The sequence below is a fragment of the Capra hircus genome, chromosome 1 (assembly GCF_001704415.2).
Source record: "Capra hircus breed San Clemente chromosome 1, ASM170441v1, whole genome shotgun sequence".
Lineage (NCBI taxonomy): Eukaryota > Metazoa > Chordata > Mammalia > Artiodactyla > Bovidae > Capra > Capra hircus.
This window is the reverse complement of record NC_030808.1, coordinates 65,791,982-65,810,388: the sequence shown is the minus strand read 5'-3', so window position 1 is coordinate 65,810,388 and position 18,407 is coordinate 65,791,982. Positions and strand designations below refer to the sequence as shown.

Genomic DNA, 18,407 nt, shown 5'->3' with positions numbered 1-18,407 from the left:
CTGAACTGAACTGACACATCACTTATGATTTGCACATAGGTGTGAAAAATATTGATGGGGTTTTATCTATTAGATGCCCTTGAATATAATATTATCTTTCCTTTATCCACTAGATACTATGAAAGTATGATACAAAAAAGCTTGTATGGTGAATCATATTTTTCCATTGATTTTCCTAACCTCAAAAATAGAGATATATTCCTATAATTAAAAAATGTTTAATCTCCACAGAGAAAAAACAATTCAATGAAAACCTTTAGTCCACCCTCAAGAAGTGTTTTGTTTGGTCATTGTGTAAAATGCAGTCCAGACATTGTATTCTCCTACAGAATTCCTAGGAAAAAGAAATGTAGATAAGCAGTCATTCATTCTTGAATTCAGCAAGCAAAGTTGACCTACTCAGACCCAAAAATACTGCAAAGTGAGCTCCCAGGAGCTCATATAGGGCAGTGCTTCACATCACTCTCTGTATTTATGTCGGCATGGAATTGGAAATGCAGGAGGAAGAGGAAGCTTTCTAATTTCTTCTTAGTTGAGACTCTGTAAGGTATCACTGTTTGGTTTGAATACTGTTGTGGTTTTCCATTTCATTCTCTGGGGGATCTTCCCAACCCAGGGATTTAACCTGGGTCTCCTGCATTGCAGGCAGATTCTTTAGCATCTGAGCCACCAGGGAAGCCCATTTGGTTTGAAGTATTATTCAATTTCAAGGTTATTAAAGCATCCATATCAAAACATTGAAAGGGACATACCTTTCAAAACCAAGTAGAAAATGCTAGGAGGAAGAAGTGGAAGAGGGTGTTTAAAAAATTAAATTTTATGTCATGACTACTCATTGTATTGTCTACCAGCCCCATTTGGTATAGAGTCAGTCACTTAATATCAGGGCTCATGTGGCACTTCAGAATTCTGATGGTCTTACAGGAACAAAGATCCAAAACAAAAGCACCTGGTTGTGTTAGAGAAATACTCAGTCCTGGCTATGGCGTCTTGTCAGTCCCCTTAGGTCTCTCCTCAGTAACTGCCCTCATTCCTATTTTGATACACAAAGCCCTTGTTTCACCCTCTTTTGTTTCTGGTTTAAACACCACTTTGTCTATGCAGTCTCTATCCTTCTGGTTCCCAACCCATCTTATGGGACTTTCCTAAAGGATGGGTTCCTAGTGGTATTAAAGAAGAATCAGGATGTGCAAGGCTCCAGAAAAAGTAACCTTGCTCTCCCATTACATGTTCCTTGGCACTACTGTCAGATTATCAGTATAGTATATATCAGCATAGGTTATCAATATGACCCAGAATGAAATTTCTTATATTATTACATCCTGTCCTATCTCTGCATCATTTTATTTTTCCTTTGGTCATTTTTTATCTACTTACTCATTCCCATCTTGATTTTTCTCAGAGTGCCGTGGGCCATGAGTATGTTGCTGAGGTGGAGAAGCACTCTTCTCAGACTGATGCTGCCAGAGGCTTTGGGGGTAAATATGGAGTTGAGAAGGATAGGGCAGACAAGGTAAGTGACAACACTCTCTCCCTGGGCCATCCAACTCAGATCATGTGGGACTTACCAACGATACCTTGAATGTAGCCTGTGCTTCTCCTGTGGAAAGATGGGGCTGTGGTCTCAAGGAGGGTCCATCATAAGAATGGTTCCCACACAACTACATCAGCAAGTTCTTTGGTGCCACTGTTGGAGGCCACGTCCTGAGCTGAAAGCTGTTCATTTAAAAGAGATGAAGACTCTCAAACTATGAATAAGGAATCCCTAAGCCATTGGTTTTATCAATCCTGTGTGCATGAAGAGAAAAGTGGAAATTCCAAAGCTCCTCCTTTGGCCTAATAGCAAAGTCTTATAAATATTTATGCCTTTCAGGAAAACAGAAATATCAGCTGAAATAGTATTACAATGGTAGCAAATAATCAAGTAAAACAACTAATTAAGGTTACAATACTTTTAGCATGTAAATGTTACTTTTCACAGCATTTAGCACCAACTTGCTACAGTCCAGGTGTTTTTAAGGACGTCTTTGTACAAAGAATTCTTTGTACGAAGAGTAGTTTTGTATAAGTACAGATGATTTATACAGATCTGTGTAAGTACAGATGACAGAGTGGTCAGGAGAGTAAGACTGATAACTCATTCATGTTCTCATTTTCATACCTTAGTAGATCAGTTTCTTTGAGCTCATTTTTTATGGTGCAAAATAGTATCTCTGCCCTGCAGCAGCACACAGAAAGGCTATCTTCACTGCTACCTGAGCTTTAAAATTTTTTTAACTTGCAGTTGTTAATAAGTGGGCCTGAATCCTTAAAGTTAAGTGTTAGAATGTTATTTGAATTGTAGGTAGTTTAAAAAAAAAAAAAACAGAAAAATTAAAAACATACTGTAAGGTAAAGGAGAACCATAGAGGATAATGTTTAAAAGCAGTAATGGAAATATGGAGCTTGTAATGTTCTTCTCTAATCAGGGTAGAATTTCCCTTCCATCTTGGCCCCGTTCCTGCCTTTGCCTACTTTTTCATTGTTATTTCTTTCATCTTCTGCCTCACCAGCCACAAACTGAATTCCATTAACAGCCAGTGTGTCTTGTAAATAAAGAAAAAACACATACTAATAGCTTTTAAAATGCAAAATATAGACTTGCTTAGAGACTCATGATTACTAAGCCATATGCGGACACAGCTATGTTAGGTATTCGCCAAGATATACAGTCCCAAAGCAGCTAGGATCCAGATTCTCCTGGCTGCCTCTTATCCAACAAAATCCACATCTCTGGGTTTGAGCTGCTGTGTAAGAAAAGAGAAGTTTAGTGTAATCAGCCAGCATAGGATGATATCTCTTAACATGTGCACAGTACTTTATAGTTCACAAGGCACTTTTCTAGTTATTGTCTCATTTTAGTTTAGTAAGAGTTAGGAAGAAAAACACTGACTTAATGAGTGAACTACACTCTCTATATCTTTCCCATTTAGTCCTCACAATATCCCAAATATACTGGAATCATTAAGTTGAGTTAGTAAGACAGATATACCTATTTTTATTTCATGTTTGAAGAACCTGAGGTTCAGGAATATTAAAAAAGTTACAAACCTTTAAAAAGGGAGGTGAGGTTAGGATTTGGACCTAGATCTGTGTGCAGAGTCCATGGTCATTGCCCTGTAGCACGCTGCCTTTACACCAGCTGTCAGGGTACTATTTGTTTCTACACTGGACTCCCATACTCAGCTTTGAACCCCTATAACTAACTCCTGGGCTGAGTTAGGTGTTAGGGTATGTGAGGGAAGGGGAAACATTGACTCTGACTCTAACTGATTCTCTCTCCTTTTCTCTGTAGTCAGCAGTTGGTTTTGATTACAAAGGAGAAGTGGAGAAACACACATCTCAGAAAGGCAAGGACCCTGCACTTCAACCTGACTGCTCAGATTTCAGCTCCCAACAACCATCAACTCCCTTTAGTTCCATGACCCAGTTCCCCACTATTTTATTTATTTTGAAATCCAAGCCTGTGCTTGCTTCTTTCTCCTTTAGTGCATTATTGTCCTTTGGCCATGCCATGTGATATGCATGACCTTAATTCCTGGACCCAGGATTGAACTGTGCCCCCTGTTGTAGAAACATGGAGTCTTACCCACTGGACTGCCAGTGAAGTCCCTCCTTCATCACTTGCTACATCATTGGTCAATTTTTTAGTCCCCTTTCCCCTTTAATGGATTAAAAATAAGATATTTTACTCCTTCATTTTAAGAAGTTATTCCTAACTATTAATGTGTATCTGTGACTTAAAATTAGTCACTATTTCTTCATGAGTAATACAGGAAACCTAGAATAATTTAATTACATTTCTTCTACATTCTAAAGTCTTTGTAAAAACTGGATAATTGTAATCCAGTATATTGGTTCTATCTGTTTGTTTTTAAACCCCCCAAAATTAATCATTATTATTACTAGGTGAATGCTTATTTAAACTGACCAAGTGTGTTTATCAACTTCCTAGCTTATCATTGTTTATTATAGTTCATTGTTTCCTCCTTGCTTCCTCTATTTCCTTCTTGCAAGAGTATATCCTTTGATAATTCTTTCAGTGACAGCTTATGAAAGAACTCTCAGGCTTTGTCTGAAAAAAAATTTATTTTGATCCATTCTTCATTGTTATTTTCCCTTCATCGTGTTGAAGATACAATTCCATCATCTCTGGCATTTCTCTTGGGTTTGTCTAATCAACATTCTTTTGTAGGTAATATGTCTCGTCTCTTAAATTTTTGTTTTATTTTATTTTTTGGTCTCATGAAAAATTTTCCCTTTGTCTCTGATATCCTGAAATATAATCAGTCTATGTCCAAGTATTAGATCTATTTTTATTATTCTACCTGAGACTTACTGCTCCTCTTCAACCTGAGAGATAACTTTCAATATGACATTTTCTCTTTGGGTAGTGCCTCTCCTCTCTTCTCTTTTATTCTTTCTTCAGGAACTCAGGTGTGTATTAGAACTTTTCATTCTCTTCTCTCTCATACATGCTAAAAAAAAAAAAACTTTATTTTTTTAAATCAGTTTTAGATTTATGACAAAATTGAGAGAAAAGTACATAGATTTCTAATACACTTCTGCCCCTACACATGCATAGCCTTCCCTGTTATCATCATTATTGATCAGAATGGTTTCTTTAAGTCAAGGATGATTCTAAGTTGATATATCAAAATCACTCAAATTCCATGGTTTACTTTAAGGTTCTTTCTTGATAGTGTACATTCTATGAGTCTGGACAAAAGTATAGTGACGTATATCTATCATTATATTGTCATGCAAAGTATTTTCAGTGCCCTAAAAGTCCTCTGTGCTCTGCCTGTTCATTTCCCTCACTCCTCAGCAACCACTGATACTGTCTCCATAGTTTTGCCTTCTACAGGATATTATATGGTTGAAATCACATACCATGTAGCATTTCTAGATTGGATTCTTTCACTAAGTAATATGCATTTACGTTTCCTCCATGTCTTTTCATAGTTTGATAGCTAATTTCTTTTTAGTCCTGAATATTATTCCTTTGTTTAGATGGACCACAGTTTTTTTTACCCATTTACCTACTGAAACACATCTTAATTGCTTCCAAGTTTTGGTAATTATGAATAAACCTGCTAAAAACTTCTGTGCACAGGTTTTTGTGTAGATACACATTTTCCACTCTTTAGGATAAATACCAAAAAGTACAAACACTGGATCCTATGACAAGGTATGTTAATTTTGTAAGAAACTGCCAAACTGTGGACTTAGTAGATACAAGCCTATTCAGATCATCTGTTTCTGATTGTGAAAGTTTTGGCAGATGCAGCGTTCAAGGAACTGGTCCATTTTATGTAGGTTATCAAATTTGTGGGTATAAAGTTGTTCATAGTATTATTTTATTATTATTTTAGTTTCCTTGGAATCTGCTGTGATGTAGCCTCTTTCATTTCTGGTATGAGTAATTTATGTTCTCTCTTTTTTTCTTAGTTAGCCTGACTAGAGGCTTATCTATATTATTGATCTTTTCAAGTAAGCTTTAGGTTTTCTTGATTTTCTCTATTGGCTTCTAGTTTTTAATTTCACTGATTTTTTCTCTAATTCTTGTTTCTTTTTTCTGCTTACTTTTGGTTTAATTTGTTCTTCTTTTTCTAGTTTCCTAAGGTGGAAAATTAAATTACTGATTTTCAGAACTTTTTTATTTTCTAATGTATGTATTATTGCCCTGAGCACTGCTTTGACTGAATTCAAAATATTTTGATAAGTAATGTTCTTTAAAAAAATTTTTTTAGTATATTTAATTGAAGGCTAATAACTTTACAATATTTTGGTGGTTTTTGCCATACAATGACATCAATCAGCCATGGGTGTACATGTGTCCCCCATCCCGAACCCCCTCCCACCTCCCTCCCCATCCCATCCCTCTGGGTTGTCCCAGTGCACCAGCTTTGAGTGCCCTGTTTTGAGGATCGAACTTGCACTGGTGATCTATTTCACATATGGTAATATATATGTTTCAACGCTGTTCTCTCAATTCATCCCACCCTCGGCTTCTCCCAGAGTCCAAAAGTCTGTTCTTTATATCTGTGTCTCTTTTGCTGTCTTGCATATAGGGTCATTGTTACCATCTTTCTAAATTCCATATATATTTGTTAATATGCTGTATTGGTATTTTTCTTTCTGACTTACTCCTCTCTGTATAATAGGCTCCAGTTTCATCCACCTTGTTAGAACTGATTCAAATAAATTCTTTGTAATAGCTGAGTAATACTCCATTGTGTATATGTACCACAGCTTTCTTATCCATTCATCTGCTGATGGACATCTAGGTTGCTTCCATGTCCTAGCTATTGTAAACAGTGCTGCAGTGAACACTGGGGTACATGTGTCTCTTTCAATTCTGGTTTCTTCAGTGTGTATGCCCAGTAGTGGGATTGCTGGGTTGTATGGCAGTTCTATTTTCAGTTTTTTAAGGAATCTCCACTGTTTTCCATCATGGCTGTACTAGTTTGCATTCTCACCAACAGCGTAAGAGGGTTCCCTTTTCTCCACACCCTCTCTAGCATCTATTGTTTGTAGACTTTTTGATAGCAGCCATTCTGACCAGCATGAGATGGTACCTCATTTTGGTTTTGATTTGCATTTCTTGATAATGAGCAATGTTGAGCATCTTTTCATGTGTTTGTTAGCCATCTGTATGTCTTCTTTGGAGAAATGTCTGTTTAGTTTTTTGGCCCATTTTTTGATTGGGTTGTTGTTGCATGAACTCTTTCTATATTCTTCAGATTAATTCTTTGTCAGTTGCTTCTTTTGCTAGTATTTTCTCCTACTCTGAAGGCTGTCTTTTCACTTTGCTTATAGTTTCCTTCATTGTGCAAAAACTTTTAAGTTTGATTAGGTCCAATTTGTCTATTTTTGCTTTTATTTCCATTACTCTGGGAGGTAGGTCATACAGGATCTTGCTGTGATTTATGTCAGAGAGTCTTTTGCTTATGTTTCCCTCTAGGAGTTTTACAGTTTCTGGTCTTACATTTAGATCTTTAATCAATTTTGAGTTTATTTTTGGGTATGGTGTTAGAAAGTGTTCTAGTTTCATTCTTTTACAGGTGGTTGACCAGTTTTCCCAGCACCACTTGTTAAAGAGATTGTCTTTTCTCCATTGTATATTTTTGCCTCCTTTGTCAAAGATAAGGTGCTCACAGGTGCATGGATTTATCTCTCGGCTTTCTATTTTGTTCCACTGATCTGTATGTTTGTCTTTGTATCAGTATTAATGACTTGTCTTGATGACTGAGGTCAGGCAGGTTGATTCCTCCAGTTACATTCTTCTTTCTCAAGACTGCTTTGGTTATTCGAGGATTTTTGTATTTCCATACAAATTGTGAAATTATTTGTTCTAGTCCTGTGAAAAATACCTCTGGTAGCTTGATAGGGATTGCATTGAATCTATAGATTGCTTTGGGTAGTAAACTTATTTTCACTATATTGATTCTTCCAATCCATGAACATAGTATATTTCTCCATTTGCGTCATCTTTTTTTAATCAGTATTTTATAGTTTTATATATATAGGTCTTTTGTTTCTTTAAGTTAAGTCGTGTCAGTCATGTCTGACTCTGTGTGACCCCATAGATGGAAGCCCACCAGTCTCCTCTGTCCTTGGGATTCTCCAGGCAAGAACACTGGAGTGGGTTGCCATTTCCTTCTCCAATGCATGAAAGTGAAAAGTAAAAGTGAAGTCGCTCAGTCGTGTCCAACTCTTAGCGACCCCATGGACTGTAGCCTACAAGGCTCCTCCGTCCATGGGATTTTCTAGGTAAGGGTACTGGAGTGGGGTGCCATTGCCTTAGGTAGATTTATTCAAGGGTATTTTATTCTTTTCATTGCAATGGTGAATGAAATTGTTTCCTTAATTTCTCTTTCTGTTTTCTCATTGTTCGTGAGTGTATAGGAATGCAAGGGATTTCTGTGTATTTTTATATCCTGCAACTTTACAGTATTCATTGATTAGCTCTAGTAATTTTCTGGTGGTGTCTTTAGGGTTTTCTATGTAGACGATCATGTCCTCTGCAAACAGTGAGAGTTTTACTTCTTCTTTTCCAATCTGGATTCCTTTTATTTCTTTTTCTTCTCTGATTGCTATGGCTAAAATGTTCAAAACTACGTTGAATAGTAGTGGTGAGAGTGGGCACCCTTGTCTTGTTCCTGACTTTAGGGGAAATGCTTTCAATTTTTCACCATTGAGGATAATGTTTGCTGTGGGTTTATCATATATGGCTTTTATTATGTTGAGGTATGTGCTTTCTATGCCTGCTTTCTGGAGAGATTTTATCATAAATGGGTGTTGAATTTTGTCAAAGGCTTTCTCTGCATCTATTGAGATAATCATATGATTTTTATCCTTCAATCTGTTAATGTAGTATATCACATTGATTGATTTGTGAATGTTGATGAATCCTTGCATCCCTGGGATAAAGCCCACTTGGTCATGATGTATGATCTTCTTAATATGTTGTTGCATTCTGTTTGCTAGAATTTTGTTGAGGATTTTTGCACCTATTTCCATCAGCGATATTGGCCTGTAGTTTTCTTTTTTTGTGGCATTTTTGTCTGGTTTTGGCATTAGGGTGATGGTGGCCTCATAGAGTGAGTTTGGAAGTTTATCTTCCTCTGCAATTTTCTGGAAGCGTTTAAGTAGGATAGGTGTTAGCTCTTCTCTAAATTTTTGATAGAATTTGCCTCTGAAGCCATCTGGTCCTGGGCTTTTGTTTGCTGGAAATTTTTTATTATGGTTTCTATTTCTGTGGTGTGATGGGTCTGGTAAGATTTTCTATGTCTTCCTGGTTCAGTTTTGGAAGGTTATACTTTTCTAGGAATTTGTCCGTTTCTTCCACAGTGTCCATTTTATTGGCATATAGTTGCTGATAGTAGTCTCTTATGATCCTTTGTACTTCTGTGTTGTCTGTTGTGATTTCTCCATTTTCATTTCTAATTTTGTTGATTTGATTCTTCTCCCTTTTTTTCTTGATGAGTCTGGTTTGTCTATTTTATATATCTTCTCAAAGAACCAGCTTTTAGTTTTGTTGATTTTTGCTATAGTCTCCTTTGTTTCTTTTTCATTTATTTCTGCCCTAATTTTTAAGATTTCTTTCCTTCTACTAACCCTTGGGTTCTTCATTTCTTCTTTTTAGTTGCTTTAGGTGTAAGGTTATGTTATTTATTTGGTCTTTCTCTTGTTTCTTGAGGTAAGCTTGTAATGCTATGAACCTTCCCCTTAGCACTGCTTTTATTGAATCCCATAGGTTTTGGGTTGTCATGTTTTCATTTGTTTCTATGCGTATTTTGATTTCTTTTTTTATTTCTTCCATGATTTATTGGTTATTCAGAAGCATGTTATTTAGCTTCCATATATTTGTGTTTTTAATAGTTTTTTCCTGTAGTTGACGTCTAATCTTACTGCATTGTGATCAGAAAAGATGCTTGAAGTTATTTCAATTTTTAAAAATTTGCTAAAGCTAGATTTATGACCCAGGATGTGATCTATCCTGGAGAATGTTCCATGTGCACTGGAGGAAAAGGTGAAATTCATTGTTTTGGAGTGAAATATCCTATAGATATCAATTAGGTCTAAATGGCCCATTGTATTATTTAAAGTTTGTGTTTCCTTGCTAATTTTCCTTTTTGGTTTATCTATCCATAGGTGTGAGTGGGATATTAAAGTTTCCCATGATTATTGTGTTACTGTTAATTTCCCCTTTCATACTTGCTGGCATTTGTCTTATGTACTGAGGTGCTCCTATGTTGGGGGCATATATATTTATAATTGTTTTATCTTCTTCTTGGATTGATCCTTTATAGTGTCCTTCTTTGTCTCTTTTCATGGTCTTTATTTCAAAGTCTATTTTATCTGATATGAGTATTGCTACTCCTGCTTTCTTTTGGTCTCCATTTGTATGAAATATCTTTTTCCAGACCTTTACTTTCAGTTCGTTTGTGTCCCTTGGTTTGAGGTGGGTCTCTTGTAGACAGCATATATAGGGATCTTGTTTTTGTATCCGTTCAGCCAGTCTTTGTCTTTTGGTTGGGGCATTCAACCCATTTATATTTAAGGTAATTATTGATAAGTATGATCCCATTGCCATTTACTTTGTTGTTTTGGGTTCAAGTTTGTAAACCTTTTCTGTGTTTCCTGTCTAGAGAAGATCCTTTAGCATTTGTTGAAGAGCTGGTTGGTGGTGCTGAATTCTTTCAGCTTTTGCTTGGCTGTGAAGCTTTTGATTTCTCCTTCATATTTGAGTGAGATCCTTGCTGGGTATAGTAATCTGGGTTGTATGTTTTTCTCTTTCATCACTTTAAGATGTCCTGCCATTCCCTTCTGGCCTGAAGAGTTTCTATTGAAAGATCAGCGGTTATCTTTATGGGGATCCCCTTGTGTGTTATTTGTTGCTTTTCCCTTGCTGCTTTTAATGTTTGCTCATCGTGTTTGATCTTCATTAGTTTGAATAATATGTGTCTTGAGCTGTTTTGCCTTGGGTTTATCCTGCTTGGGACTCTCTGGGTTTCTTGGACTTGGGTGGATATTTCCTCCCCCATTTTAGGGAAGTTTTCAACTATTATCTCAAGTATTTTTTCATACGCTTTCTTTTTGTCTTCTTCTGGGACTCCTATGATTTGAATGTTGGGGTGTTTAACATGGTCCCAGAGGTCTCTGAGGTTGTCCTCATTTCTTTTAATTCTTTTTTCCTCTCTGCTTCACTTATTTCCACCATCCTATCTTCCACCTCACTTATTCTATCTTCTGTCTCACTTATTCTACTGTTGGTTCCCTCCAGAGTGCTTTTGATCTCAGTTATTGCATTATTCATTATTGATTGACTCTTCTTTATTTCTTCTAGGTCCTTGTTAAACATTTATTGCATCTTCTCAATTCTTGTCTCTAATCTATTTATCTGTAACTCCATTTTGTTTTCAAGATTTTGGATCATCTTTACTATCATTAGTCTGAATTCTTTTTCAGATAAACTCCCTATCTCCTCCTCTTTTGTTTGTTTGGTGGTCATTTTTCATGTTCCTTTACCTGCTGAATATTTCTCTGCCTTTTCATTTTGTTTAGATTGCTCTGTTTGGGGGTGCCCTTTCTGTAAGCTAGAAGTTTGTGGTTCCTCTTTATTGTGGAGGTTGCTCCCTGTGGGTGGGGTTGGACTAGTGGCTTGTCAAGATTTCCTGGTTAGGGGAGCTTGCATCTGTGTTCTGGTGGGTGGAGCTGGATTTCTTCTCTCTGGAGTGCAATGAAGTGTCCAGTAGTGAACTTTGGGGTGTCTATGGGTTTGGTATGGTTTTGGACAGCTTTTCTTTTAATGGTCAGTGCTGCAGTCCTGCTTTGCTGGAGAAGTAGCATGATATGTCTTGCTCTGGAACTTGTTGGCTCTTGGGTGGAGCTTGGTTCCAGTGTAGGTATGGAGGCTTTTGGATGAGCTCTTGTCTTTTAATGTTCCCTGGAATCAGGAGTTCTCTGATGTTCTCAAGTTTTGGATTTAAGCCTCCCGCCTCTGGCTTTCAGTCTTATTCTTACAGTAGCTTCAAGACTTCTCCATCCATAAGCACCAATGATAAAACATCTAGGTTAATGGTGAAACAATTCTCCACAGCGAGGGACACCCAGAGAGTTTCACGGAGTTGCATAGGGAAGAGAAGAAGGAGGAGAGAGAGAGGTGACCAGGAGGAGAAGAGGGAGAGTCAAAATGGGAGAGAGCAATCTAGCCAGTAATCAATTCTGTATGTGCTCCCCACAGTTTGGAACACCCAGAGAGATTCACAGAGTTACATAGAGAAGAGAAGAGAGAGGAGGGAGATAGACATGACCAGAAAGAGAAGAGGGAGGAGTCAAAAGGGGAGAGGCAATCTAGCCAGTAATCAGTGCCCTATGTGTTCTCCACAGCCTGGAACACCCAGAGAGATTCACAGAGTTAAGCAGAGAAGAGAAGAGGAAGGGAGGAGATAGAGGTGACCTGGGAGAGAAAAGGGAGGGTCAAAAGGGGAGAGAGCAATCAAGCCAGTAATCACACCCCTAAGTGAAAATGGATACTACTGAAGATTGGATTCTTAAAGGTACAAAATTGATAACAAATACCAAAAAGCAAAGATTAAAAATCTAGAGTAAAGGTTAGACTCTCAAAAATACAATATTAAAAATACAGAACAAAATCAATCACAAAAATTATAAAAAATATATATATGAAATTTGCTTTTAAATAGGGTCTTTTTTTGCAAGGCAATAATAGGTTATAAGGAGAAGGCAATGGCACACTCCAGTACTCTTGCCTGGAAAATCCCATGGACAGAGGAGCCTGGTGGGCTGCAGTCTGTGGGGTCGCTAAGAGTCGGACCCGACTGAGCGACTTCACTTTCACTTTTCACTTTCATGCATTGGAGAAGGAAATGGCAACCCACTCCAGTGTTCTTGCCTGGAGAATCCCAGGGACGGGGGAGCCTGGTGGGCTGCCATCGATGGGGTCGCACAGAGTCAGACATGAGTGAGGCGACTTAGCAGAAGCAGCAGTAGGTTATAAAAATGAAAATTAAAGGAGTAATAAAGAACTTAAATTTAAAAAAATTAAAAAGTGATAATAGTAAAAATATATCTAAGAATTTCTCTGGAGCTGTTGTGAGCAGTGTGGGGTCAGTTCAGTTTCATATAGTTCCTTGTTCCAGCTTGTACTTGTTCTCAAGGTCTATAGGCCCCCTCCAATGCTTAATCAGTGTTAACAACAGGGCTTTAATCTGTTGTACCTGTCACTTCTGGAGCAGTTCCCTCTTCTTTGTTTATGTTGGCTTCCTCTGTTTGCAAGTCTCTTTAGTGTCTAATTTCCACCCCAAGACAAGGGGGCGAAGGTGGTCACTTATTTAGGCTCACTTGTTCAGCTGTGTTGTGGGGAGGGAGGAACACTGCAAACAAATATTGCTGGCGTGTGTGGGAAGTGCTCACAGTGCTTCCGGCTCTGGGACCACCCTGGGTTTGCCCCAGCTCACAGCAGCGTGTGCTTTCCAGGTCCACACTGCTCAGGCTGCAGGGTGCTTTGCAGGACACTGTCCAAAGCAGGCCCTGGGTTTTGTGCACTTCCCAGGTCTAAGTTGCTTGGGTTCAGGTTCTCGGGTATGCCGCAAGGGCACAGACTCGGTTGAGCATGTGTTTTGTGCCCTTCCCCAGTCCAAGCAGCTCAGGTGACCAGGTGCTTGGCAAGCACAGTGTCCAAGGGGGACGTACATCTTAATTACATCCCTGGTCCTGGGTGCTCAGCTTCCTGGGTGTGCTATGAGAGCACTGTCTCAGGTGTGCCCTGTGTCTCCTCTGGGGAGCTGATCTCAGGCTGCGACCCTCCTGGCAGATGTCAATCATCCAGGAAGACATGGTTAGCAACTGGAAGCCTGCTCACAGTTTGGTGGATGATGCTGGTCTTTGGGGCCGAGATTGGAGCAGCCCCTTGCCTTCTGGCTCTGGTTGTCACACAACTGCCTCTCTGCCTCTGGTGGGGGTGGGGAGGGGTCTGTATGCAGCCAGCTATCTCTCCTTTGGTATTTGCTCAATCCTTAGCTCAGTGAGTGGGCCAGGCTGCTAGTTGGAACCTTTTGCAGGAAAGTTCTCTCTCTCTCTTTTTTCCTTCTCTGGCAATCCCACAGTTTGAGTTGCTATCTCACTTTAGCTCCTTCAGATTGCCCTCAGGGTATTCAGGCCCAGACCTTACCCTAAGGACCGATGATGCCACCAGTGCCTCCCTGTCTAGCGCCCGCTCGCTGGTGGCAGATGTGAGTGTCTGGGCTACTTCTCTGCTGGCAGGGTTAGGCACCTATGCTGTGGGTTTGTTTTTTTTTTTCCTCCCAGTTATGTTGCCCTCTGAGATTCGAAAACTCCCCACAGACTTGCCTGTGAGAGGGTTCCTTACTGTGTGGAAACGTCTCCTCCTTCACTACTCCCTGCCCAGGACAGGTCTCCATCCCTAACGCTTTCGTCTCTCTTTTTGCCTTTTATATTTTGTCTTACCTCCTTTTGAAGAGAATGCCTTTCTGGGTGCCTGGTGACCTCCACCAGCATTCAAAAGTTGTTTTGTGGAAGTTGCTCAGCATTCAAATGATCTTTTGATGAATTTGCGGGGGGAAAGTGGTCTCCCTGCCCTATTCCTCTGCCATCTTGGGACTGCCCCCACACACACCCCAAGTTGTGTTCTTGATGCCTTCTAATTTCTGTTCTCTACTTTCATCTCTTTATCTTGCTATGTTGCATTCTGGGTAATTCCCTTGGATCTATGTTAAGTTCTCTAACTCTTCCTTCAGCTGTATTTAACTATCATTCAAGCCATCCACTAATTTTTCAACTTTATTTCATTTATTTTTCATTTGTACTAGTTCCCTTTGATTCTATTGCAAATCTGCTGATTTCTTTTCCTTAATCTCGTATTGCTTTCATTATATTTTCCCCTTCTTTAAGCGCTTTAATTATTTTTAAAATACTCATTTTATAGTTTCTTTCATATTGTTATACTATTTGCAACTCTTGGGGATGTCAGTTCTTCTGTTCAACTAATCTATTTTCCATCATGGTTATTTATTTCTTTGATAGTTTATAATTTATTAAATTTTGCAAATTTATTTCAATGGGGAGAAAGGGATATTTGTTTTATGTGCCCTGGATTGAGAATATTTCCCATCAGAGAAATTCTGCCTTTATTTCTGGCTGAGTTCCAGGGTCTTAATAGTAAAGACCATGTTCTCTTTACAATTATTGTTTTCTATTATGAATTTGATTTTGTAAATAGATATAGGTCTAGTCAGTCTTCTGATTTTTTTCTTATTATGGTAATGTATGCTTTTCAAGGACATTTTCCATTTTATCTATATTTTCAAATATATTGGTATAAATTCATTTATAGTATTCCCTTATTTTTTTTCAACCTCTGTAAGATCTATAAGTGACATGTTCACTTTTACTACTGATATTAACTTGTAGTTTTTCTTTTTAATTATTTTGCTAGAGGTTCTTTAATATTATTTATTAATTTCAAAGAAGTATCTTTACTTTGCTCATTTTCTCCATTGTTTACTTGTTTTTAAAATTTTATTGAATTCTGCTTTTCAGTATTTTTTTTCTTTCATTTTAATGTGGGTTTAGTTTGTTCTTTCTTGTTAAGGTAGAAACGTAGAAAATTGATTTTGCTTACTTCATGGGTACTTAAAACTATATATATGTGTGTGCTAAGTCACTTCAGTCGTGTCTGACTCTATGAAATCCTATGGACCATACCCTGCCAGGCTCCTCTTTCTTCAGGATTCTCCAGGCAAGAACACTGGAGTGGGTTGTCTTGCCCTTCTCCAGGGGATCTTCCTGGCCTAGGGATTGAATGTCTCTTATGTCTCCTGCATTGGCAGGCAGGTTCTTTGCCACCAGTGCCACCTGGGAAACACCCTGTTTTTGCGACGTTCCACAATGTTATATATACTTTAATTTTTTATTCAGTTCAAAATATTCATTTTCTTTTCATTTCTTCTTTGCTCCATGAATCATTTAAAACTGTAATTGCTCATTTTCCAGGTATTTGGGAAATTTTCTTATTTTATTGTTATGAACTTCTAGTTTAATTCTATTATAATTAGAGGATATAATATCTCATATTCCAATCTTTTGAAATGTACTGAAACTTTTTATGTGAACAAGTATATGGTCTATCTTGGTGGATAGTATATGTGCATAGAAAAACTGTATATCATGAGGTTTGGGGATGCAATATTCTATAGATGTCAATTAGGTCTTGTTAATAATGTGGTTTGGGACTTCTCTAATAGATCCTTTTTGTCTAAATTTTTTATTAATAATGAGAAAAGTGTTAAAAATTTTTACTATGGTCATAGATTTGTCTCTTTCTCTTTCTGCTTTGTTTCATGAATTTTGATTCTGATCATTTTGATTCATCATATTTAATCCTGACGAAGGACAAATTACCCTTTTATCATTGTGTTAAGTCTCTTATCATGCATTTTGTCTTGAAGTCCACTTTGTCTCATATTCATGTCATCTTTCTGATGCTTACTCTTCCTGTGGTATATATTTTCCTATACCAGTATTCAATTAATTTTTCAGCTTAGAATTTCTGTATAATATAAGTAGTATGAAACTGGATATTTGTATCTCACACATTCAGGTGCAGGCTTGGAGCTTACAAATCTCTTAGGTAAAATCTTCTCCAAACGCTAAAAAACTAGAATTCCTCTTACCATTTCCCTGGACAACTAGTAGATTTTTTCTAGAATTATTTTATAGAAGTGGGCAGAGCCTTACTTTCTTGCTCCAGCTACCTGTTCTTGTATAGAAACTAGAACCTCAGACCCTACATCCTATCCTGGGAATACCCCAGGCACTAAATTTGTGACTGAAAACAGCTTGGGTTTTCAGTGTCAGCTCATAATTACCATCATATCTACTATTTTGATTCATCTGTTTGTTCCTGGAGCCAGGAATTTTTTTTCTTGTTTTCTTTTGAGATTTACTGTTTTTTTTTTTTAAAGATTATTATACCTTTCTCAAATTACCAAGTGTTTGCACAGAATTAGGGAAAGGCATGTAGTTCACGTGCATCTGTCTTTTTTTCTGGATGTCTCTCCTTACACTCTCTGTATTTTCTCCTTCTTTGAAGAAGGGAAAAAATTGAAATAATCTTCTATATTGGAATGGAAGTAAGGAAAAGAGTAAACATTGTTGAATTAAAACTTACAAAGCCTGGCTTAGAACTCCATTTCCCTTTGGTTCAGGCCCCGCTGTCTTCCCATCATCCTGCCCCCACCCCTCCTGACTCCTCTTCCAAGCACTTTCCCATGGCCTGAGAGTGGGCTCTCACAACTGCTCCTTCCACCGTAGATTACTCTCGTGGCTTTGGTGGCCGTTATGGGATAGAAGAGGATAAACGGGACAAGGCAGCTCTCGGATATGACTACAAGGGAGAGACAGAGAAACATGAATCCCAGAGAGGTGAGTTGGGGCTGGAGAGGAGGGAGGCCATAGCGTACATGGAGCCCTCCTTCTGCACTTCCTGAAAGTTGACACAGAGGACCCAGAATATGAGGTTTGCAGGAAGTGGTAGGGTGAAGAGTCTGCATTACATGTATGGGGATAGGTGGGGGGAGACCCACCGGGATGGAGAGGAGAGCAGCAAGATTAGGAGCAGGACACAGGAAGGTGACCAAAGAGAAGGGGTCATTGAGGAATGGGTGAAGATGGACAGGCTGGGTGATGGCAAGAGTGTGATTTGGCTGTGAATCTGAGAGTCCCCTCTGCTTCACAGAGAGAGGCTTCTTCCCTGGGACACATAGAGGATGGCTGGGGGGCTCACTTTAATTTTTTTTCTATTTTTAAAAATTTAAATTAAAATATTTTTTTACACTATTGTGTTGGTTTCTGCCATAGAACAATGTAAATCAGCCATGATTATCCATACGTTCCCTCCCTCCCCTCCCCTCATCCCAGCCCTCCAGGGTATCACAGAGTGCCTGGGCTGCCTATGCTACACAGCAACTTCTCGCTTTAATTTTTCCTGTGTCTTCCTTTATATTTTCCCCTTTTCTGCCACTTCTCTCTTTTTTGTTTCTCTCTTCGCATGTCTCATATCTCCATTCTCTCCCAGGTGTTTTTCTCCCCCATCCTTTTTCATCTTTTCCCACACATTCCTCTGTCTATCCCCTGACTTACACACTTCCTCATCGTTCTCTCTGTTTTCCTCATTCCTGTCTTCTGGTCCTCCTTCCCACTGCTCCTACTCCCTCTTCCCATACATTTCTAGCATTTAACTCCTCTTGTGACTCTCAGATATTTCCATCCTGCAGATTATGCCAAGGGCTTTGGTGGGCAGTATGGCATCCAGAAGGACCGAGTGGATAAGGTAAAGCACCGGAGCACCAGTGTCTTGGGAAGAGTTCCCTGACATCCATGGAGCGGAGTGAGAGGCAAAGTGGGTAAAAGGATGAGCAAAGCCAGGTGCCCCGCACTGTCCTCCTGCTCTTGCCATTGACTGCCCTCAGCATCTAATGGGTATGTCTTCTGACGCCTGAGCTTTATCAAGGAGAGTGAGGAGGCGGAGAGAGACAGGGAGGCAGACAGACTCCAGGGAAAAGTATTTAAAACTTCGCTGATTGCTTGGTGTTGATTAGCTCAGTCAATAATCTAGCCCCACTCCATTCGGTCTTCCCCTGCGCCTCTCCATGTACTGCATGTACTTCATGTACTCCTGCGTTGCAGGCAACTGGACTTAAAAGACGTGAGATTCCAGGAGCACTGAGCTTTTTTAAAGGGACAGCTAGTCCTACAAGCCTAGAACTTTTTTACCCATCTCTCTGATGCAAAACAACAATGTTTGAATACCCTGTCTA

At 38.8% G+C, this 18,407-nt stretch overlaps 1 protein-coding gene across 1 annotated transcript in view; it reads left to right on the top strand.

Annotated features, from left to right (window-relative positions):
* Nucleotides 1-18,407, top strand: part of HCLS1 (hematopoietic cell-specific Lyn substrate 1) — a 33,084-nt gene that overhangs the window by 11,432 nt on the left and 3,245 nt on the right. The window contains exons 5-8 of the mRNA XM_005675001.3: nt 1,403-1,513; nt 3,335-3,389; nt 16,903-17,013; nt 17,865-17,920. Of these exons, the coding sequence (XP_005675058.2) occupies nt 1,403-1,513; nt 3,335-3,389; nt 16,903-17,013; nt 17,865-17,920 (333 nt within the window). The remainder of the gene's footprint in view (nt 1-1,402; nt 1,514-3,334; nt 3,390-16,902; nt 17,014-17,864; nt 17,921-18,407) is intronic.